The sequence below is a fragment of the Pseudoliparis swirei genome, chromosome 20, assembly GCF_029220125.1.
Source record: "Pseudoliparis swirei isolate HS2019 ecotype Mariana Trench chromosome 20, NWPU_hadal_v1, whole genome shotgun sequence".
Taxonomy (NCBI): Eukaryota; Metazoa; Chordata; class Actinopteri; order Perciformes; family Liparidae; genus Pseudoliparis; species Pseudoliparis swirei.
The window spans coordinates 21,382,023-21,406,132 of NC_079407.1; the positions used below are offsets into that span (position 1 = coordinate 21,382,023).

Below are 24,110 nucleotides of genomic sequence, written 5' to 3' on the forward strand. Positions count from 1 at the left end.
TGCATGATTAAACCCATGATTAGAATCCACATCTCTTTGTCTCAATAACCGAATCATAACCGTTTTCACACTGCACCGAGACCAGGCTTAATGCAGTCTGTGAAAGTCTGAGTTCAATCACTTCGTCTCACTCTACAGCTTTGGGCTGGCTGTGTTACATCAAGACCCAGCAGGGTTAGTGAAGTCATTCGAGTATTTGAATTAATGGTGCAGTCTGAAAACAGTTAAATGAACCCCGAATGATCTCCTGGTGGAGGCAGCCAGTGCAGCCTGGACTGGAAGCTTCTGGAAAGTACAAGACACAAAATGTGTACCAGGAGTTTGCCGAAGTGGACCGGTAGGACATCTAATCAGAAGACAGTCGGGGAGAGGAGAGAAGGGTTAGTACAACAGAGGTGTTTACACTCGTCGGCCTGAACAATGACTTCCTCCTGGATGCAGCTAGTCGCTTACTATAAACCCAGCTGGCAGGTAATTGTACCCAGAAATGACATACGTCTTTGCTTAATGTATACACCATGAAATAAAGTTCGAAGGAAATATCTGTTATATTTGTACATATCGATATTATATTATTCATATTTAAGTTATTTCTTCTTTTAAAAACTTGTCTGTACAAAAAAAGCAAGTGGAGAAACAGGGTGAACATTCTGAAAGAGAGAAAGAGTGTTTTTGACATATAATTGCATATTTTTTTCCACTAGTGTTTTTCAGGAAGGTGAAGCATACAGATCATCAGAGGTGAAGTTTGTTACGCTTCAGTCGCAGTTTTAGAAATCGCTTCGGCTGTTTTGATTGGCTGTAACTCACCACTGGAATATATAGTCATGTTTAGTTTGTGAATTGTGGTAAAAACCTTTCAGATTCACATTCTTAAGTCTAAAGGTGGTGAGCTTTTAAAAAAAGTTAGATTCTGTACCTGACATCACAACGATCTGTTTGTTGGAACTGAAGATGAAGGATTTCTTTTTTATTGTATTTCATGGCCCCGTGAAGTAGGTTTTCTTAAAAGAACAGTTTGATATTTTAAGAAGGGTGTTTGTTTGCTAAATTTTTTTTTTTCCGGATTAAACTGATGAGATATAACGTGTTTTACGATTGCAAACTGCCCTCATGAAAACAAAGCAAGAGGCGGGTTGTGGTGGCGTGTTTCTTAACTTACTGATGAGCCGTGGTGGAAGACGTACTCAGATCCTTTACTGAAGTTAAAGTAGTAACACCAGACAATTCAAAAATGTTACTTTAGTAAAAGTACACAAATATCAGCATCAAAACAGACTCAAATTACTAAAAGTAAAAGTACTCATTAAACAGAATGACCCAATTATAATGTTGGATAATAATTGCATTACTGTAGGATGCATTAATAATGTGGGGCTATTTATAAGTACTTTGTACACAGGTTCATGTTCCATTGGTTGATTGTAAAAAGTACAATATTTGTGTGTGAATTGTTGTGGAGTAGAAGCATAAAGTAGCAGAAAATGTAAAGTACAATGAATACAATCCATGAAGTTCAGTTTAAATAACAGATCCATGAGTTTGAAGGGTTATTAGACATTAAAACACAATATATTATAACATATAATACTATGAGATCGGGTTTTAAATCAACGTTTGAGCAATTCTTTTGTCAGACAAAGATAAAGTCGGTCTGATCACAGCCTTAGAGGTGCGAGTCGATGGACTTTGTTATCTGTATAGCTTCTTTCCCTTTGCTCCCAGTCTAAGCTCAGTTAACCGGCTTCTGGCTTTAGCCTAAAATTAATATCTGAATGATAATCGACTATCTCTCTTGGAAGGAATAAGCATATATCCCAAACTGCCTGGTGCAATAGATAAAGAGTTAGCTTTTGTTGCTCACAAACATGGCCACAAATTATTGCCCTTGTGCCACGTTTTTTAATAACACACACACACACACACACACACTTTAAAGACTTAAACACAGTTTTCAGATGTACAATTATGATTCGTAACTCCGAACTGATTCAAAACAGAAAACCACAGTCTTGTGAATTCATGCATTATTATGTTAACGCACAGTTCTGTAAAAGTAGAAAAGACAGCATGTCACACACACACACACACACACACACACACACACACACACACACACACACACACACACAGCGTACCAGCAGCAGCGTGCTGTGTTTCATCACAGTGTTGATGTTGCGTAGCAGCGCCCATTTGGCCAGATCCTTCTCATAGAGTTCCACATATTCCCGGTGCTTGTACATTTTGACCGGCACAAAACAAACTCTCCCACACTGCGGCCGCGGTATCTGAGGGGAGCAGACTTCTAGTCCATGCAGGCGTTGAAAAGATCCACAAAGCACAGGCGGAAAGGTGTGTGAATTGATCAGATGTTTGTATGACTGCTTCTGACACACGCAGTGAGCAATTTCCAAATATCCCAAACAATAATGGTTTAACAGCTTCAAGTCATCACATTTTGAAGAAAACCTGGTCCGGTATCAGGCGTCTTACAGTCCAACCGGATCAAACATCCTGGTGTGTGACCTCCAGCCCAATTCCTCTGTGTACTCCTCGTCCACTTTGAGGAAAATGGATTTAAAAACATCTGAGATCGTCCAGCTGTTCTGCTGATCTTCAGATCACTCGGAAGTTTCCACTGCAGCAACAAATGTTGGGTCTCTCTATCTCTCTCTCTATCTCTCACTCTCACACACTCACACTTTATGAAACCCCTCCTCCTCCAACAACCTCCCCTGTCACCCATAGCAACAAGATGTCACTTCCTCCTCAGGTGTGTTGTATGTTTGGTGTTGGATTTCTGTACAGATAGAGACACCACACACTCCTACTGCAATGTAACTTCTCAAGTTATGCAGGAAAAAAGTACTTTGTATTTTCAGACTGAGAAACATAAATGACAATATTAGTCCCCTAATAATAATGTAATTTAATAAAACTAAATGTTTAGAACCTTGCATTACCTTCTCCTGAGGAGGTCATGAATGCACAACATTTCATAGTAATCCATCCAATGGTTGTTGGATATGTTTGATGTTTTAGACTGACAGGCAGATCGAGATGCCCAAGCCTAGAGCCATGTCGCATGTGTGTGGCTCAGAAAACATGACAAAGCTTTGCTATTCATGAGGAAATGTTCATCGTTAGTTCATATTTAGCTGTAGGTTACAATTGATGCTGGTATTATTTTCACCTTGTGACCCTGTGTGCAAAGTCCTCATGGCATTTATATGGCATGGAACTACCACAGAAGAGATAACTTTGCCGGGTGTTCTTTGTCGGTCTCTGTGCACACATTTTGTCACCAGCGTTGTCACTGGGAATCTGGGACTGGTTTCCCCCGAGCACCGTGACCCCCTTTGAGGAGGAGACTAGCGGCCAACTCTGAATGAAGCATTTACAAAACCGCAACTGATCAATCCTACTCATTGTGCCGCAGATATTTGTTTATAACAAATATATTTTGGAATTAACATTTAAGATGTTGTTAGCTTTTCTCTAATATGTATGGTATGTTGTGTATTTCTATACATTTTATGAGAGTTTCATTAGTATGCTGTGTTGATATAAAATCATTCGTGTTGGAATTACTGTATTTTTACTTAACCCTTGTGTTGCCTTCGGGTCAATTTGACCCGATTCAATGTTTCACCCTCCTGTCGCCTTCGGGTCAATATGACCCGATTCAATGTTTAACCCTCCTGTTACCTTTATATTTACTAACATATTTTACCCTTGAGGTCAATATGACCCCAGCTATTAGAATCTCCAGAAAATAATTAGAATTAATATTGTTTTCCAAGTTTAAGTGTGAGGTACTTTATGTTTGTTTGTTGACTCCCGAAAGAACACCGACATTAAACATTGAATCGGGTCAAATTGACCCGAAGGCAACACAAGGGTTAAATAGGCCTGCAGGATTGAAGTACAATTCCACACTCCTTGTATTACTTCAGCATTTCCCTTTTATGCAACTTCTACTCCCCAACATCTTAGAGACAAATACTTTACATTTCGCTCCATTTGCCTGACACCACCAAACAGGTTTTGTTTTTTTATGGAACTATTTTGACACGGATTGCTGTGACATTTGGTAAGCACATTCGTAGTCCCCCGAGGATGAACTGTAATAACTTTAATCCCCTGACCTTTAATCCAGCACCATGATCTTGCAAAAAACTATGTGTCTTGTGTCTTTGTTTCTTTCTTTTTATTTCTTTGGAAAGAAGAGAGAGAGACGGTGAGAACGCTACCTGTGTGTAGCATGAGATGTGAGTTTGCCACTACGGGTTGTGTGTGTGTGCATGTGTGTGTGTATGTGTGTGTGTATGTGTGTGTGTGTGTGTGTGTGTGTGTGTGATGAATGGTTGTGGATTGTGTGTTACTTATATGTCCGTTTAATTAAGTAAATACTCCTTCTGGCAAATTAAGCCACCTGAACATTACACCACCAAGCACCTGTCTCTCACACACACACACACCGCCACACACACACACACACATACAGTTGCATACCGGCAGCTTGTGACAGAGCAAACAGTGGCGAGCAAGGCCTACTATCAGAAACCATATGTTGAATTATTTAACACAGAGGATCTGTTTGGTGAGTGTCTTTCTGTCTCCTCTGTTCTTCCTCGCTGCCTCTGTATTTCTTTTCCTTCACCTCTTTCTCCATCCCATCATGCACGCATACATCTCTCACAATGCTGATTCAGGTGAGCTTGGTAACTGCAGTTGACTTGAGTAGTGCATTTCCTGTGCTTATGTGAGGTAAGATGACAGAGTTCAGTTGGGATATACTGTTAAACATTTTTTTAAATCATGTTTTAACACAATTATTAAAAAAGGTCACACATTCCCAGTCCAGTAAATGAGCAAGAAAACCATCAAACTAGTCGGCCACCAACACTAACAATATTCTGACGACATTCTGTAGCTCTGTTTTGGTCAAAAAAAATAACCTAAACAATTAATTTAGTGTGATTCACAATATTATTATTAATATTAATAGTGTTCAGTCTCAAAGCCTGATCTATCGTATTCCTCTGTGCCTTATAGACTCCATTGTTGTCCAAAGAAACACACTGTGAACGTACACACACTATAGTTAATGTTGAATCAATCCCTGCTGCCACAAATACTCAGTAGAGCACCAAATGTGAAATATTGAATCACACCAGCTTTATCCTTGAGTACCATCTTTCTGAATTGAATCCATTCATCCATCCATTATCTGCCATATGCCTTTTTTTGTTCAGGGTGACGAGGTCTGAAGCCTGCAGTCTCCCAAAGAATCTGCAACGGTCTTTAGTGTTTAATATTGAACTAAACAGATTTGACGCTGATACATTTAAACTTACCAAAGTCCTTCAAATTTAACAACAAAATACTTCCACGCTCTCTAGAATTACACATTTAAGCATTTTCTGATCAGCAAAGAATGTCTTCGCTTCCAAAACCATTGCAACGGCAAAAAACATCTTAAAGATTGTCATTTGAATAAATGTACATTGAGTCACTATCTCCTCGTGGTGAATGTCGGGCCCGCTGATAAAAAGCCCTTGCATTTGCAGTTTTACAAACTTAACATTCCAGGGAAAAATTTGGAAATTACTGATAAAGGAAGCCCTCAGGTCAGCTAACCAGTCACCACCGCGGTAATTCATGACCCACTGATTCAGGCTTGCAGGTTTTTGGAGGAAGCCCTAATGCAGGAAATGCTTTATATGCTTTCCATGCATCGTTTGAAGTTCTAAAAGTATGTAAATATGTTTCCCCCTCAAACATTTGCTCTAAAAAACAAAAGATTATGTTTTGTAATGATGACTGGTAGCTTGAGAGTATCAGGAGTTAGAATAATCTCTCTTTACATGTATCTTTCCTCTTCGTAGTAATAATCTGGGTACCTACTCCAGCTCTGCATTATAGAAGAAATGATGTATAACACAACCAGGTCAGGTTGGTTTTGAATGGAAGTCCATAATAATGAATCAACCTAAGTCTGTTCAATAAACTCCCCGACAAATATTGTAACTCATAGACCTCTTATACCATGTTGCTAAACATGTGAACACAATGTGTGTTCAAAGGACAGATTCAGGGAACAGGACTTGCACTACGGAGACAACTACCACTCGAACATCGAGCACTCTGCTGCTTTGGACAAACGAGACTGAGACAAACCCCGGTGTGGTATCAGCAGGACGACAGTGATGTAATGTCCTTGCTGGCTACGTTGGATCGGTGTGTGGCTACTAATCATCCCCTTCTTCAAGTAAATAATTCAAGCCAGACATGAGCCGGGTATTCACTTACGCCTACTAATGTCACTCCTGTGTGGAAAGGTTGCACACCGCACAGAGGAAAGAGTTAAGATGCCAACCGTGAACGACAACACTCCCGATGCAAATCTGCTTGGGGGCATTTGTTGCCTGACTCTATCCATGACTACCTGCTCCACATCTATTATCACTAATGAAAGCATACAAAAATGACCAAAGGTTAATACAAAATATAATTAAAAAGAAGAAAAAGTGCTTTAACATACCAGCCCCTTGAAAAAAACTGTTATTCACATCAACATTGAAAGTCTGTGAAAATGTATGTGTAAAAATGTCTTCTTTTAAAGTGGCTTCGTTTTTTGTGAATATCCATTTTTCCTTCCTGTTTCTCACAAATTAACTGGAAAGGTTGAATGCATAACTGCCCGCCTGGAGATCTTTTGTTGATATTTTGACATGTTTTCAAAAAGTTACCTATTTATACATTCAGCAGATATGGAGTTACATTATAATTCATTCAAAGTCATGTTTATTCATTGTAAGTAATGTTATACAGGCTCCCTCCGGGATCTTCAAGTGCACACTGCAGACTACTGCATCTAATGATAATATTATTTAATTTGTTTTAAACTAACTGGTAATTATAAGCTTCCAGAGTTAGCTACGGATGCTCTTGATTTATATGTGGGAGTTTTGTCTTATGTAATGCAGAACACAATGATAATAACATTGATTTCTGTAACAGTTTAGCTCCACGCCTTCCTTTATTAGTTGTTTTTATTCTGTCTGCCTGTTTCACTAACTGTCATGTCATTCCAGATTATGCTTCCCATCTCGTCAGTCCAACTCCTTTCACCTGTCCTCTCACCTGCCTCTGATCTCTCCCATCTCGTTAATCCCTCATTCCCTTCACCTGGTCCTCATGCCCGTCTCACCTGTTGCCCATTCCCTCATTAGTCTCTGTCTACTTAGGTCCCCTCACTTGCACTTGTCCTCTGCCAGATTGTCTTGTGTTTTCCAGCCCAAGCCCTTGTGCGGTACATGTTGTCTCGATATATTTCTTAGTGTTCTGTTCCTGATTATTCTCTGAGTAAAGATCATTCTTTTCAGTTCTGTCTCCTGAGTTGTGCTATTGGGTTCATACTAATCTCCCCGTGACAGGTTTCAGCCATATTGCCCTGCCGTATTGATGCTACTAAGTCTTCATGCACTGCTGTGTATTGAACCAAATTGCCCATTTTCAGAAGCAGATGCGTTTGGTGTCTAACATTTGAATCTTTAAAGTAACTAGTGTCAGATAACTGGAGTGGAGTAGAACGTAGAAAGAAGTTGGAAATAGAAATACTACAATGAATTACAAATACAGAGGCCCATCTTGTGGAATCTGTTATTTCAGCTCAGTCTCAAGTCTCGCTTAGAGCAGCTTTGTGGTGTCTTGTTACTGAGAGGTCTTTTTCACTTACGGGTCTGCCCTCTTTTAGTTTTTTTTCAATGAGACTAAATTTACATTTAGACCTTTACGGGATGCTGAAACTCAGATCAGTGTGCCCCATTAATTACTGGAGCAGTGACGCCCTCGAAGATCCGAGGTCCACCCTCCCTGGTCTCACAAGATCCTGCAGACACTGCAGAGTATCCAATTACTTTAGAATTAGGAGTGTTTTAAGGCAGGGGGACACAAGGCTGTTAAGAGGCCATGTGATTGATAACGGCACTTCCATCTCAACCTCATTTGCATTTAGATTGATCATTTTGATAAGTCAAAGGTTCTCAAGCTAATTTGACCCTGAATAAACATGCCCATAAAAAACAAGAGAGACCAGCTCCCTCCCTCTCCACTTCAGTGGACAATGAACATGAACAGTGTGTCTCTATTTGGCCTCCACAGAGACGGCAAAGGGACAGCAGCCACAACCAGAATGCTGGGAATATATTATTATTAAAGAAACAGTGATGGAAGATTCAGATATTTTACTCAAGTAAAAACAGCAATACTGCAATAAAATAACCCAATGCTCATGATTCTACCATGTTAGCTCAGTCCAAAGTCTCTCCAACTGCAGCATAGTAGTATCTCGATACTCTCGATGTGTACTAGTTTCCAGTTCAAGTTATATACATGTACATTGCATGCAGACTACAGCTCACCACAGCAGACTGCAGCTCAGAGGTCTTCAGGTATGGGTCTGCCCTCTGCTGGTTCATGACACTTTTTTTTATCAACACTTATAAAAAATCTCGTTTTTTGCAGTTACTTAAGAAGGCATACTCAAGTAACGTACAATTACTTCAGAATTGTACTTAAAAAACGTACTTGGTTATTTATGCAGCCCCATATAAGCTGCTATTGGTGGTTGTTTGAACTCAAACAAGCAGACGACACACACACACACACACACACACACCTCATTGTCCAGTAACAGAGAGAGCTGCAGTATGAATAAATACCAGAACTCCATCGCAGTGGAACTAAACAAGACACTGAACACAGCAGAGACAGAAAAACGACCACAAAACAAAACAAACAAGACAGGGTTAGAAAAAAACAACAATGATTAAAGTATCATGCGTCTCTCGAATATATAATGTGGCTGGTAAATAAGTATTTATTTATTTCTTCACTTTTTAAATGGAACCTTGTGGATGGATTATTGGTAGTTGCTTTGAATACTAATACAAACATATAAATGTAAAAATAATACAATCAAAATCTTTTAAAAGACAGGTTAAAGTTTTATAATGATTTTCTAAAAACTCTTATCTTTTTATATCGAGTTTATTCATGAATCATTTAAACTCCATTAATTCATTTATAAATTTTTTTAAATAAAGAAATGTCAGGAAAAATCATTATAAAAGTCTACAATTATTAATGGGTTGAAAGTTGAGCTACAAAGTGAGCGTGTGCATGTAATATTGTTGGTTCTCAGTTCCACTGTCAAATCCACACGCTTTAGGAAGAGATGGTAGTTTGTGTTAAAATAACTAATGAAGTGGCTTTACTTAAGTACTGACGTTAGGTGACAAATAAAACAAATACTGCTAAATACTAGATACATTGGTTGATTCCTCAGGTGTTTGTCATATATGTAGTTTAAACTTGTTTCATTAAAAGACTGTGGTGTAAAGATAAGTATATCTGGATGACAAACAAATCAAAACCCTGGCCACGAGGATCTGTGGTGACTTTACATCGGTACGAGGTCGACTCTGAGCCTAAATCGACCCCAGTGCTTGGTGCTTTGTGTTTGTAAAGCAAGTTTTCTAAAAAATAAAATCAACGACATTCTTTTACCTTGATGAGGGTGGCGTATCTAAAGCTGAGACAGCGTAATTCCCAGCCCTCCAGCGACCAATCAGATTTCTTCCCGTTCATTTTCACTGCCGTGGTTACCACCTCTAGCTGAGACCGGCCGCTGACTGAAACAATGAACGCTTCCTTCTTGTTCTGATGTCGATTAGTCGATGTTATGCTGTAAATTGGTGACAACTGGTCTCCCGACCATAGTTGTCTATAACATTTTAAAGATCCACTGTTAAGTCTTTAACTACATGAGACTCCTAATGCAAAATATCCTTGACTTGACGGTAAACAAATCTAAATGAAGAGGAAATTGTCATAAACTGAGAAAGAGCGTCTTCAGAAAATCTTTCATTTTGAGACAAAAATGCTTCACTTTTTCAAACACAATTCTAAATGAGCCACAAAAGAGAATATTAAATATAATCCACGGTCATCGTCGTTCTTCTTTCGTATAAAAAGAATGAATCATCCTTTGTGTGATCCAGCGGAAGCATAGTTTGATTACACCTGAACAGTTTGGATGTAACTCAAAGTGTGTGATGAACATCCACATAGAGGGGTGAGGGGCTGGTGTTTGTGTGTGTGTGTGTGTGTATGTGTGTGTCTGTTCGCTTATTTTATTGGCTCGTCCCATTTGGGCCTCCACAGCGGGGGAGTGCTGTCAGAACTGATTAGTCGATCAGAAAGGCTGACAAATTCTGCAACGCATTAACCGAGAATCAAAAACACCGACACCAACGCATGCTTGCACACGCGCGCAAATTGTGTGTGTGTGTGTGTGTTTGTGTGCGTCTTTGACTACAAAGAGGATTTGTTGGAAATGATGCAGCATAATGAGCAACTGATCCCTAATGAGTGTTGTTGCAACGAGCTACACACAGTGGACATACTTTAGAAAAGGTTCAATCGTGTGTCAATGTGTCGCGTTGGTGTGTGTGTGTGTGTGTGTGTGTTTACCTGCTGTAAAATGACCATGGTTTCCGTTTGTGTCCTTATGGCTGGACATCGGCAGTCACCTGTGGACACTAAGAAAGACGGAGAGAACAATAAGAGCATCTATTGATCAAGGTCATAGAGTACTGTGTGTTCCAACTGGAACGCATTAACAGCAACATTATATATATATATATATATATATATGCAACAATAAAAAAAAGGAAAGAAATAAGGTAGGGATCACCAGTCTTCAGTGTGCAGGGCGCCTACACACACACACACACACACACACATGTTCTTTTACCTATAAACATTTTCAAAGGAACAGCAGACACATAAAAGCAGTACTTGTTAACATGCTCTTGGTTTCAGACTAAATGTCAGACTTAAATAGTACTGCCGAGTTTGCTAATAGGATCCATGTAAAATGCCGTAGGCAAAACACACACACACACACACACACACATACGTCACATACGTTAAAAGAAAGAAAAGTCTGAGAAGGAGCATTCGTTCAAATGTTGATTTAGAATGTAAATGTCAACCTCATGAATGACATTTCAAACTGTTCGGTGCAGTCTTACCACCACAGCACGATTCCAATGTTTTTGAAACGTTGTATAGTTATGAAAATAGGCGGGGCCTATACAGACTATCTCTGGCATTTGTTAAAGTGAACTTGAGATCTTTAATTAAACAGCTGCAGAACTTGAAACCCAACCTCTGCAATTGCAGGAAAGCATTTCATAAATGTTTTTATTTTTTTAAGTGATCTATATTCAATTTGTTTAAACAACGTTTTTCTGCAGTTACAGGTAAACCGTAGGAGGAACACAAAAACGCACAAACAAACACACATATTGGACTTTTAGTAAATAATCACTTGTCGTATGTACTTCGTTCTCCATGATCCATTCCAGCCACCATAGTGTGTGTGTGTGTGTGTGTGTGTGTTATTAGTTAAGGACTATTTAGTGTTGCTTGAATGTACAGCCAGAGTAAATGCATGGGTGAGTGTGTGTGTGTATTAGCCCTTGTAAATTATTCAGCCGTCCCTTAATGAAGCTTTAGTTTGATCCTTTGACTTCTTTGACACACGGCAGCCGTGACACCTCGACCTCATTAGACGTTTTGTTCGGCCTCCTCTTTAAGAGGCGAGTCAAGGTTACACCGGAGCTACCAGAAACATTCTGAGTTTAAAGTTAAAGTCCTCCCTCCATAATGCAATAGAGAGTTAGACCCGCTTCACAAATAAGACAGGCAATCATAACTCCTTAAATATTACTCAGATTGTGAAAAGGGAACTTTTTAGATTCTGAGGCACCGACACAAAAACCTACACTTCTCGTTTGATCATAAAATGTAATTGACATGAGCAATCACACAAGTGAACAATGGTACATTGAGAATCACAATGAGGTCAAGAATTGCAGTCAACAGAGACCTCACCAATGTGGCTTAAAACCTGCATACGTGTACTTTAACCACAGTAAATTATTCACTCTCTCCTTATTCAGCTTGAATTGGCTCATTTGACCTTTGACACCTGGCAGCAGTGACAGCTGCCTTTCAGAGAGACTGACTCTTTGAAAGCAAAAACTCGAGCTAGAGGGCGAACAAATAAAAAGAACTTTGAAGAATCCAAAAGACAACAAGCGTAAACCCACAGATATGCTCAAAGACTGTAGATGTAACCCCACAGATATGCCCATAGACTAAGTGTAAACCCACAGATATGCCCATAGACTAAGTGTAACCCCACAGATATGCCCATAGACTAGGTGTAAATCCACAGATATGCCCATAGACTAAGTGTAACCCCACAGATATGCCCATAGACTCAGTGTAAACCCACAGATATGCCCATAGACTAAGTGTAAACCCACAGATATGCCCATAGACTAAGTGTAAACCCACAGATATGCCCATAGACTAAGTGTAACCCCACAGATATGCCCATAGACTCAGTGTAAACCCACAAATATGCCCATAGACTAAGTGTAAACCCACAGATATGCCCATAGACTAGGTGTAAACCCACAGATATGCCCATAGACTAAGTGTAAACCCACAGATATGCCCATAGACTAGGTGTAAACCCACAGATATGCCCATAGACTAAGTGTAACCCCACGGATATGCCCATAGACTAGGTGTAACCCACAGATATGACCATAGACTAGGTGTAAACCCACAGATATGCCCATAGACTAAGTGTAACCCCACAGATATGCCCATAGACTAGGTGTAAACCCACAGATATGCCCATAGACTAGGTGTAAACCCACAGATATGCCCATAGACTAGGTGTAAACCCACAGATATGCCCATAGACTAAGTGTAACCCCACAGATATGCCCATAGATTCAGCGTAAACCCACAGATATGCCCATAGACTCAGTGTAAACCCACAGATATGCCCAGACTAGGTGTAAACCCACAGATATGCCCATAGACTGTAATTAAATTGTCTAATACAAGGGTTTGATACAAAATGTCAGTGATAGTAAGAATTCAGCCAAAGTCAACTTTTATCTCCCAGCAGACACATAAAAGCTCATTTTGAGCAGGAAAATATGTTGTTGACATCATAAGCCAACAAGGATCTATATTCTATAAGCTCATGGGCAGAGCCAAAAAAGTGATTGCAGTTATTCTGTGAGGTGTTCCTCTGTCCAGAAATATACCGTTAATCATCTAGAATGAATACACACGTGCCTCTTTCTGTTCCACATACACATACACACACACACACACACTTTGTCTTCATTCAAAAGTAAAACAATTATTGAAAAAAAGATAGACTTAATCATTTCCAAAATTCACAGCATGTTTTTGTTTTTTTACAAATTATTCCCACAAACACACACACACACACACACACAGACACAGACACCCTATTAATATTTCAACATCTAATTACCCCAGCAGAGGTCTGGGACAAAGGTTGTGTGCAGCCATGGCCTCTGTGTAAAGGAGGACAAACCTCCAACTGGCCACTAGCAGCTTGAAGCGAGTGTGAAAGTTCTGTTGAAGCATACAGGCAGCCCCCCACCCACACACCCACACACACACACACACACACACACACACACACACACACACTTTAAAATGCATAAATTGATTAGCTTCAACAATATGTTCCACACTAGTCACAATCTGTGAGCCCAAATCTAATTCCTGCCCGCTCACCCCACCCCCACTGGGCGAGGCAGACTGGCAGTGAAACCCTCTAACGGGACAGCTGGGGACTAAAATCGAACCCAAAGGGGAATTGATTAGCAGTAACTTTCTGGGTCGACCCAAATGAAAGCGAAAGGCGGCTCGGACGCATTCAAATTTCCAGCGCAGTTTGGTTGTTTTTGTTCGTGGAATATGGGCCAATAAAATTAATGGAAATTATAAATGGAAGAATAGAATCTTTTTTTTAAGTATAGAACGCCGTTTTATTTAGCTTTGTGAAGTTTTTGCACGCTGGCAGTTCTAAACGTTTGGTGAAAGTTCTACGGGACTATTCCAGCTGTGCGGATCAATCCTTTTGGAATCAACAATATGACATCGCTGGTTTTGCTTTTGACCCTCTTTGATTAAGACTCTTTGTGTCACAGGAGGGCAACATTAAATCAGTTGAATGCTTTTTTAAGAAAAATGTTTGGGTACTTGACTTTTAGATAATCTAAAAAATATCCATTGCTCGTACAGTAAAGTAACCTGTGGATACTTACTGCTTTTAAATATAAAATGAAAGAAATGGAGGCAGGTTCCCAAACATGTCAATGTTTCTTAAATGAACTCTGCTCTGCACGGTCTCTTAACTTTTAGTTTCTTTTAACTTGTCTTGTTCTGTGTTTTTTTGTTGTAACTATGTGTTTTAAATGTTGTTGCCTGTCTTGTCCATGTCACCCTCAAAAAAGAGATTTTTAATCTCAATGGTTTTCACCTTGTTAAATAAAGGTTTAAAACAAATTTACACGTTGAACTTTCATTTCCCTGATTCCCTTTGCGTGTGACTTTGACATGGAGGAGTGGGTGGAGACCAAAATGGAGCAAACAGAGAGAAAATTATGTTCACATTTGACAAAACTTCATTGCAATTGTTTCTCTGTGTCTAAATAAGCAGCTGTTTGCTAAAACATTCACACCTTTTCATTTAAAGTGACAATATCATATCTTATTTCCATTCCCCTAAGGGGCAAAACAAGTACATTAATTGAGCTTTAATGAAGTGACGTTGTTGCCGTGTCCCCAGCTGGAATTTGCCCACATTGGCAGGATTGTTTTAAAAATGTGACGCGTTGACACACCCAGCTCAGAAAATGATATCGTCGTGTTTACATCAAGATAAGCATATAAAAGCGTTGTGAGTACACAGGGAGGGGCCAGGAGTCAAACCCAGTCTGCTGCACAGTCCGCTCAAATTCAGAGGTTGTAAATAAAACTGCAATACAAGTTTTGCTACAAAGTGTGTTGATTTTATTTTTAATACATAAAAATCATGAAACTTTATTTATTATTAAATAATATAGCACAACAAATATATTTAGAAGTTGTGTTAAAAATGAATGTATTACCACATTTTCTGCTTATTAGTATTATTTTCATAATTATCTATTCCAACTTATAATTATTATAACGATACTGTTGTTTGTTCTGCTGTGAGATGTGTGATTGTCATACCCCTTGTACATGTTATTAATTCAAAAAGCATGAAAGTGTACAAGCAACATGTTAAATGTATTTTGTCCTTGATCGTGGTATCAGATAATAAACAACATAATTCTAGAGTAAAAAATGTATGTTGTTTAATTTGGGGCATTGACCAAATACTATTTATAAGAGGATGTTGTCATGGTGACGTCACCAATAAGTTTGTGCACTGATGTTTTGAAGCCTTGAGTTTGCTTTTTCGTATATTTTATTCTACATGGACCATAATTTACTAAATGAACATCATGTTGTATTGAAGACTTGAAACTCGAGATTGAGACCATAAACTCATGTTTACTATGTTTACTGAGGGAATAAATCAAGAGAGCGTAGAGTCATTTTCTCATAGACTTCTATACAACAAGACTTGTTTTTGCCCCCTGCTGGTCAGTAGAGGGAATGTGAGTTTTAAGACGTCAACATTGGCTTCACCGCCCTGTAGTGTAATTTATTATTAGTAACAAACTGGTTGCAGTTCATTCATTAATTATTAGCATCACAGAAAATGATACCCATCGAAAAAGCAAGTCATAATCTTAAAGCTACAGAATGCCCAACAAAAAATAACAACATGGTTTTGATTGAAAAACAAGTGTTTACATTATTTGGACAGACATCTCTCACAATAAAGGAAACCTCTACGATTAAAACGAGCACTACTTCGGTGTAATGATATCTTGAATCCCGAACAGAAAACAGCTGGAGGTGTGTTTTATCTGTGTTCCCTGCATTGACATAACATGATACACCATGGCGCACTTTAAAACACATGCAAACGCATACACACACACACACACACACAGTAAGGAGATTATGCATAAAGCCACCGTGCATCTATAAGCCTACTGACTGTTTGTCCTTACCCTTTTGTGTGATCTGAACTCTTCTCGTCCTCCGCTCGCTCTTCTATCCTTTCTGTGTTCCACTTCTGGTCTTACCGAAGACGTTCTCCACTGCGGATGCAGGGATGAAGAACTGGTGTAGAAACCAGTTAATTCCACTGCAGGAGCTGTAAGAATAAAGAGGGACACCGTTATCTCTATTTTTCCTCCAACCTCAGACCTTTAGATGTTTTTGTCCTCTTCTTTCTCTCTTTTCTCTCATCAGTGTGACTCCTTCCCCCTAACTCTCAAGGATATTTGCCACTTTGTTTCAGTCCTTACTTCTTCTTCTTTTCTTTTCTCCTTCTCTCCTCTCTCGTTCGTGTGAAGGTGTAGAGAGGTGGGGGTGAATGACTCCTTCCTCCTTTTCCTCCTCCCCCTTTCTTGTTGGTATTAATGGTGACACGGCAAGCTGCTCATTCACTGCCACTGATCCCAGTTGCAGAGAGAGAGTCAGTGGGGGGTGATGAAGACAATAGAGGTTGTAATTAGACACAGAAGTGCACCCAGTGGTAGAAAGTACATTTACTCAAGCACAAATACTGAATTTGATGTACTTGTATTTACTTGATTATTTTGCTTTTAAGCAATGTTATACTTACACTCTGACAGCTTTTAGATACCTTTCAAATGATAGTTGTTACCCCTCTTTCCTGTCCATTGAAAACTCTTTATCTCCAGATGTGGTGATATTGAATATTTGTGATAAACTAAAGGATGAAGTGTTCCTTTAGAAAATCTTCATATTTCTTCAACTGAATAAAGGATTTTAAAAGCCTCTTGAATCAGCTGGAAAATGCTTCATCACAAAGCTTTATTTTTTGATTTGTTACACATACATAAACACATATATACACACATATATACCTACACACATACATATACACACATTACACACACATGGACATATATACTTTATACACATGTATATATATACACATATAGACATACACATACATGACTATGTATGCATATATACATATACACATACATACATATAGGCATACATATATTCACATACACAAATATGTGAATATGTATGTATCTAAACATATATATACATACACATAAACATAGGTGAAGGGTTTTTAGTGTAAAGGAGGTTTGGACGCATTGAAATATCCACTGTAGTTTGGTTGTTTTTGTGTTTGTGGGATATGATAAAGTTAATGTTGTTAATGTTAATGTCCTTCCCTTATTGCCACTGAATCCTTTATCACACTGTCCTCATGTGGAAGCTCTGCTTTAGAAGAACTCTGGTTTCCACGAGAGCAGCTTTGTTGTTTGCATGAAGTCTACCTTCAATAATGACGTGTCCATGTTTGCGCTGCAGATAGCACATTCACATTGTTCTTACTCGTCCACTTAATCACATATATCACCTGGTTGAAGTCGTCAAACGTCATCCTGCAGGAGGGGAGAGGAGTAAAAGTCCATGAGTCCGTGTGTGTGGAAATTGGGCCACTGACTTTAAGGTTGGTCACAAAGCTCCAGGTACCTTGTTTCTGCCAACAGGGGGCAGTGTTGGACTAGAACTCACCAGAACTCTCCATCATCCCGCACGGTGACAGATCGTCTCCCTCTCACTCTTACTGACCTTCTTCCACTCTTCAGAGCTGCAAAAAGGCAGAAAAAAGGTCTGTATGCTTCTCGTGATGGCAGATGCCAAATGTTCAATCCAAACTGGGCAGAATTAAAAAAGGATATAAATGGTTTGGGACTACACTTTAGTTTGTGCTCTGGACAGATTTAAAACATTATCCCCACGACATTTACGATGTGTGTAGAAAACACGGTCTGTGGTTCTCTCCTCCTCACCTGTCGCTCCAGGCCCCGTTCCATTAATATAATCTATTTTCCCACAGCTGATGTTACTTACTGCATCTCCTGGCTAAAACTCGTTGCTGTCGTTGGAGTGGCAGTATACCAGCTCCCCGTTCGCCGTGGGCAGCCGGTCGTCGATCACCACGTCCACCCACTCACCAAACCGCCAGAATCGGAAGTGGAAGATCCCGGCGTAGGATTCCGGTTTTTCCTCATCCCACTCCTGGTCCTTCCAGTCAGGGATCACCTGGGGGATAACAAAGACCACACAATCATCTCATTGTCAAAGCTCAGGGTTTATTACAAAATAACAACAAGTCCGGCACCCCATACTCCCGCAGCAACCCCTACAAAAACCCACGAGGGACCGGGTCGAAAGCCTTCCCCAAGTTTACAAAGCACCCCCCCTCCAAGTTTTAAGGTGCTACCCCCTCTCCAGGAGACATTTTGGCCGAGTTTAGGAGTTCAACAAAGTGCTCTTTTCACCACGTTTCTTTTCAAAAACGTCCAATAGCGAGACACCGCTTGAGTTCAGATCGGGCAAGCCGTTTGTGGGAGTGGGGTGTGTTTAGGGTCAGCTGCAGTGTGGGTGGAGAGGGGGTGTGGTTTAGGGAACGGTGTCGAGATCAGGTCTAATTGGCCTCAGCTGGTGGTTGATTGTTAATCAGCCAAGCTCGGGCCAATATGTGTGTGTGTGATTCTGTCCCCATAAAGGAGCAGTAGAGACTGAGGAGCGAGAGTGGGGAACAGAGGCACAGTCTGCTGAAAATATAGTATATTACCGAATATATCCTTTGTGCACGCTCATCGTTTGGGGCTTGTGGGAAGAAAGCTACCAGTGACAGCTACGAACGTGTCCCAATCAATCCATGTCAGGTTTGAGCGTTGAAGTCTCCCAGGAGAACTATGGATCGGCAGGCGGGCGCCTTTTCCAGGACCCCTCCCACCGAGTCCAAGAAGGCCAGATACTCCGAAAGCACAAACAACGGAGCCCTGCTCAGGCAAGGTAGCTACATTAGAATAAAAGTTGCAGTGCAGTTCACGAAAAAAAATACATTCAATGATGAAATTGATTGATATCCTTGAATCTTGTTCAATTAAAGGAAACAGCCAACAGAAAAGTGTTCAATCTGGATTTAAAGGAGTTGACGGTCTCTGAGGGTCTCAGCAGACCTGCAGCTTTCAGGGACTTTGTTCCAGATTTGTGGAGCAGAAAAACTGAACGCTGCCTCTCCATGTTTAGTTCAGACTTGGTTCATAAAGTAGCAGCACAAATGTATTTAGGCCCTAAACCATTCAGTGCTTGAAAAACTAGCAGCAAGATTTTAAAGTCAATTATTTGTTGGACAGGAAGCCAGAGCAAAGACCTCAGAACTGGAGTGATGTGATCCACTCTCCTTTAAGGTGGTGATTTGCGAAAGGATTCACAGAAAGTGACATAACATATTTATCTAAATGGTATTATTACTTTAAATTCCCCGAAAGTAATAATTACATCTGTACATATTCTGTCCACTTGTTAGTTTCTAAAAATGTAAACAAATATCTGCCTCTTCACTCGTTTCCCCTCAATTAACCTGAGGATGTACACCGATTTTAACAAGGGAATGACATCCACCCATATCCTGACCCCCCCCCCCCCCAAACACACACACACACACACACACACACACACACATCCTCATTGAGTGATATAAATAAGTGCTCCATTGAGCCGCGACTAGTGACGCTCCCAGAAGCCAAGTTACCTCTCGTACGTCACCAGCGCCTCCTGTTGCCTAGCACCCTGACACATCCCTCACACATCACCTACAACTTTAAAGATAAAAAGATAAGTGTTTTTCATTTGATATTCAGACATTTCAAACTCAATCCACGTAAAATAATTCAGACAAATGCTCCTTAAAAAACTTTCAGAATTCCTTTGTGATTGTGCAAGGGCTCATATTCAATTAGACCTCTCATGAAATAGAGTATCTTTATGGATATGTTTGTAACAGTTTGGTGCAGAAATATCAGCATTAAAAGGATTCAAAGATTAGCAGGGCTGCAAACTAATTATTCCAACTGATGCTGTTTTGGCATTGATCCCCTCCACCAATGCATGTTATAATGTGGCTAATCAAAGGATCCGAACCGATTCATCCTGACAAAAGTGAGGAAACTGCCTCTCTGTTATGGTAATAAGTTATATAATATATATATGTATATATATTTATACATATATATACACAATAAGCAGACCGAGCAGGCCATCCCATGCTTTCCTCCACCCGTAAAACATTTTCCAGCTCATTCTAAGGGATCCCGAGGCGTTCCCATGCCAGCTGGGAGATAGAATCCCTCCAGCGTGTTCCGGGTCTTCCCCCGAGGTCCTAACCAATTCACCCTGTTGGCAGGAGGGCAGTTGGGGAGGGGACAACAGTGAGGAAACTGCCTCTCTGTGATGGAAATAATTGAGGAGGGTAGGGGAAGGGAGACGGAGGAGGTGTGTGACAAGCCTACGAGGGAAGAGAGAGCGAGAGTGAAACCTCACTCTCACTGGAGCTCCGTCATCACAGCATCCATCCAGACGAAGCTGGACTTGCCTGCTCTCTTCACCCCAGGATCATAACCTCGAGGTCAGACATGGACACCGGCAACGCCCCCTCTAACACGCTGATGCTGGAGTTCAAAGAAGACCCCTCACTGACCGAGGTTTGGTTCTCACACGTCTGTTGTCACAATATCTGTGTGTGCAATGTTTTAGTTGTTACTTATAGGAAAATAGAATTGAATGGACAAAGATTCAAACTAATGTGACTAGTAAAGATCGTAACGGAACATGTTATGTAATGCTATTCTTTTTATTGTTGGACGACTTTTCAAAGTTCACTTTCTTTGGAGATTGTGTGCTTTACGTTTCCCCCCTGCATGGATGAACCGTCGTCATAAAATCTGTTCTTGAATCTGCTTTGTTTTCTATACTGTGCCCGGTGCTTTGAATGTCAGTGATCAATAGCTCTACTCATCAGAATTATTGACGACTAGCATGGCAGTGTGCCTCAATGACTGTTTTAACCGACCGTCTGGCTGCCTGTTAATGTGCACCTTTTGTTCTGCTTTAACCCTTGTGTTGCCTTAGGGTCATTTTGACCCGAATCAATATTACACCCTCCCCCCGCCTTAGGATTAATTTGACCCCATTCAATGTTTAATGTCGGTGTTCTTTCGGTAGTCAACAAACAAACATAAAGTGCCTCACACTTAAACTTGGAAAACAATATTAATTCTAATAATTTTCTGGAGATTTTAATTGCTGGCGTCAAATTGAACCCAAAGGGTAAAATATGTTAGTAAATATAAAGGTAACAGGAGGGTGAAACATTGAATCGGGTCAAAATGACCCAAAGGCGGGGGGAGGGTGTAATATTGATTCGGGTCAAAATGACCCTAAGGCAACACAAGGGTTAAGAAAAGTGGTTTTAGAGCAACAGCGACCAGTCAACCAATCCATCGGCGTATTGAAAGGGCAGCCTAACGCAGACGTTTTGGCCATCATAGAGTATTTGATTTAAATAAAAGCTTTACTTTGTAATATATCCTAAAATATATATCATTGGGACTCGAACAAAAAAAAAAGACACATCATCTCGGGCTCTGGAAATCCCTTTACAAGTGGAGACGAGCGATGTGGATAAAGCTTTTCACCAAAAACTAAAAACGGATCTCGATTTAACTTAAATTTTTAGGAAATTTGTTTTTAACATAAACGTGTTCTTGGTTCGTCCATAACCACAGAATAAGAAGTGGTATGGTGGACGATTAAATCTGACATTACACACACACACACACACACACACACAAACCGTCTAGTTCTCTCCAACCCATTTCATCCGGAAGGTTTCTTCGCTATTTTCCCTGTGAAAGGTTTTGTGATAACGGGCTTCACGAAATAAACTGAATTCAATTGAATTCAATCCATATCTCCCGACGTGTTCGTTAACTTTCTCTGCAGATGATGCGTCACCGTGCGTCGTCTCTGCTGCGCTCGGGGCAGAAGCGACAGGACGGCGAGCGTCTGCTCCTCCCCCACGAGGCCGTGTACCGGCTGGACTTCCACAACCAGGAGCTGAACTTCTGCCGCTGGTTCTTCTCGCTCGCAGCCCACGGCCGCGTCACCATCACCGGCATCTGCCAGCTCTGGACCCCTGACCTCACCTACCTGATGACCCGTCAGCTACTGGATCCAATCGGATCATTTTGGCGAAACGCCGAGGACCCGGAGGAGTCACCGCTCAAGTGGCTGGAGGCGGACATGCAGGAGTTCGGCGAGAGGATCGCAGCGCTGGCCAAGGTCAGGAGGGTCATGTACTTCCTGTTTGCTTTCAAGGAAGCCGCAGAGGCTGCGAATCTCAGCTGCTCGCTGGAGTTCACGCTCGACAAATGATGCTTCACTTTTTGTGAGTCGAATCCTTTCAGTGCTGGAGACGCCTCGCAATCTTTTTGACCTTTAGAAAAACATCCAGCTAGAGAAATAAAACACATTATTTTTTATATTTTTTCCCTGAAAGTTTGCGTTTCATGTCTTAGTATCACTGATTAAAGTGTAATTTTACAGCAACAAGATCGTAGTTCCACCTTCTTTGTGCAGGACTTATTTAATTTAGCTACTGTCCATTCTAAAACAGCCACATGTTTATTGAAGCACTTAACAAACCTTTAAAAAAGTATTTTTCACCAAATAAATCACACATATTTACTCAAAAGAAAGAAAGAAACAAGACATGCATGTACTACTATTCTGTTTTAAATGGAACTACTGCTTTGGAGAGCCATGTAGCCCTAACACTTCCCCCAAGGGAGTAGTAGGATTTGGGTCTTATTAGGGTCCAATTTAAATGTCCTCTCGTCAATAAAACACACCCTTTGCTGCCCAGATGAATCCTGTTATGATATGTGTTTTTGAGTTGTTGGCCATTCTTGTCATTGCATTTTGTTTTCTGAAGACCTCGACCGGCCACAGGAGAGGCAGCAACAGTAGCAGCAGAACAAAGTAGCAGCAAAAGTCAAATATTCACTTTGCATGGTTGACCGTCGGCCTGACCCAAAACTCAGATCAATGGAGTGACATCTATTAAAGATCGACTGAAAGCTGTCTGTGTTCTCTCATTGGTGCTGGTTGTTAACGGTGTTGCTGGACAGGGGGATGGCGGCACGGGATAAGAGGGGAGGAGACTAGGAAGGGAGGAAACAAGGAGGAGTGGTGTGTAACAACAGCTAGAGGATCTTCTAAAGAGTGTCTGTCTCCCTGTGTTTTAGTTGGACTGAAGGGAAGCAGCAGGAAACAATCCAGGATGGTGTGTTTCCAGCTCCATGCTCATAAATTATCATCGCTCCCAATTTGATTCCAGTCAAACGTTCCACCCTACTGGAGCAATATGCTGGCAGTGACATGGTTCTCCACTGCAGTTTTGCTTAGTAAGATGAGCACAACTGCTTCAGTGTGGACTAGGGATGAGAATTGATAAGATTTTAACGATTCCGATACCTTATCGATTCCTGCTTATCGATTCGATTCCTTATCGATTCTCTTATCGATTATTTTGAAAAAAAAAAAAAAAAGAGCACAAACTTTTTTATTTTTATTTTTATTTTATATTACACTACACACATACACATACATTACTTTTTTTTAAATTTTAAAAAACAAAAACACATTTACACGAACTTAAAAAAAAAACTAAATAACTTAAATAAAAAAAAAAAATGTTAATTGTTTAATTTAAACATGTTCCTAGAAATTACTTCCTTTTTTCCTTTTTTTTATATATGAAAGCTGCCAAAATGAAACTAGCAGTGGCAAATACCAAGTGTGCAACCCAAAATTGTATGGACAATAAAACAATAGAAAAAAAAAAAATGTCTGCTTTCTCCGGGAGACGCAGGAATCTCTCTCTCCTTGACGATCTCTTGAGTCTCCACTCTCAGGATCAGATGGGGAGGGATGATGTGGAGGATATGAGGAGGTGTACAAGATAGGCTCAAGACGAGACTGAGCCTGTGACCCAGACAGACTGAAGCCTCCTGAACCTGTCTGGCTGAACCTCATTCATAAATGGGTGGGGATGGCAATATTATATATTTATATAGTGAACATGAAAATGAACAAAATGACAAAAAACAAATCGCTGAATT

General features: G+C 40.3%; 2 protein-coding genes across 7 annotated transcripts in view; one reads left to right on the plus strand and one right to left on the minus strand.

The window, feature by feature from the left end:
• The window catches only part of myo7aa (myosin VIIAa), a 51,315-nt gene extending 34,909 nt beyond the window's left edge, over positions 1-16,406 (minus strand). For 2 of the 5 annotated variants that reach the window (XM_056440948.1, XM_056440945.1), the window contains exons 1-3: positions 16,092-16,311; positions 10,543-10,610; positions 315-346 (exon numbers count right to left, since the gene is read on the minus strand). In XM_056440948.1, coding sequence (XP_056296923.1) covers positions 315-346; positions 10,543-10,591 — 81 coding nt within the window. In that variant the 5' untranslated portion in view covers positions 10,592-10,610; positions 16,092-16,311. Of the gene's footprint in view, positions 1-314; positions 347-10,542; positions 10,611-16,091; positions 16,319-16,391 lie in introns of those variants that run through there. The other 3 variants (XM_056440946.1, XM_056440950.1, XM_056440949.1) reach the window with 3 other exon arrangements.
• A 4,086-nt stretch (positions 16,407-20,492) lies between these two features.
• Positions 20,493-23,305, plus strand: ompa (olfactory marker protein a). 2 transcript variants are annotated; one of them, XM_056441528.1, is made up of 3 exons: positions 20,493-20,630; positions 21,931-22,269; positions 23,235-23,305. In XM_056441528.1, exons 1-3 carry the CDS (start codon positions 20,562-20,564, stop codon positions 23,241-23,243), a joined length of 417 nt encoding a protein of 138 aa, XP_056297503.1. In that variant the 5' UTR covers positions 20,493-20,561; the 3' UTR covers positions 23,244-23,305. The 2 variants fall into 2 exon arrangements, with proteins under 2 accessions (XP_056297503.1, XP_056297502.1); XM_056441527.1 differs by lacking the exon at positions 23,235-23,305 and having other exon boundaries at positions 21,931-23,055.
• The last annotated feature ends 805 nt before the right edge of the window (positions 23,306-24,110 follow it).

What these genes read in the sequence shown, in the direction of transcription:
- ompa (XM_056441527.1), top strand. Translation starts at nt 20,562, where the DNA reads ATGGACACCGGCAACGCCCCCTCTAACACGCTGATGCTGGAGTTCAAA. An exon ending in AAGACCCCTCACTGACCGAG is followed by an intron (nt 20,631 to 21,930) that starts GTTTGGTTCTCA and finishes CTTTCTCTGCAG; the next exon opens with ATGATGCGTCACCGTGCGTC.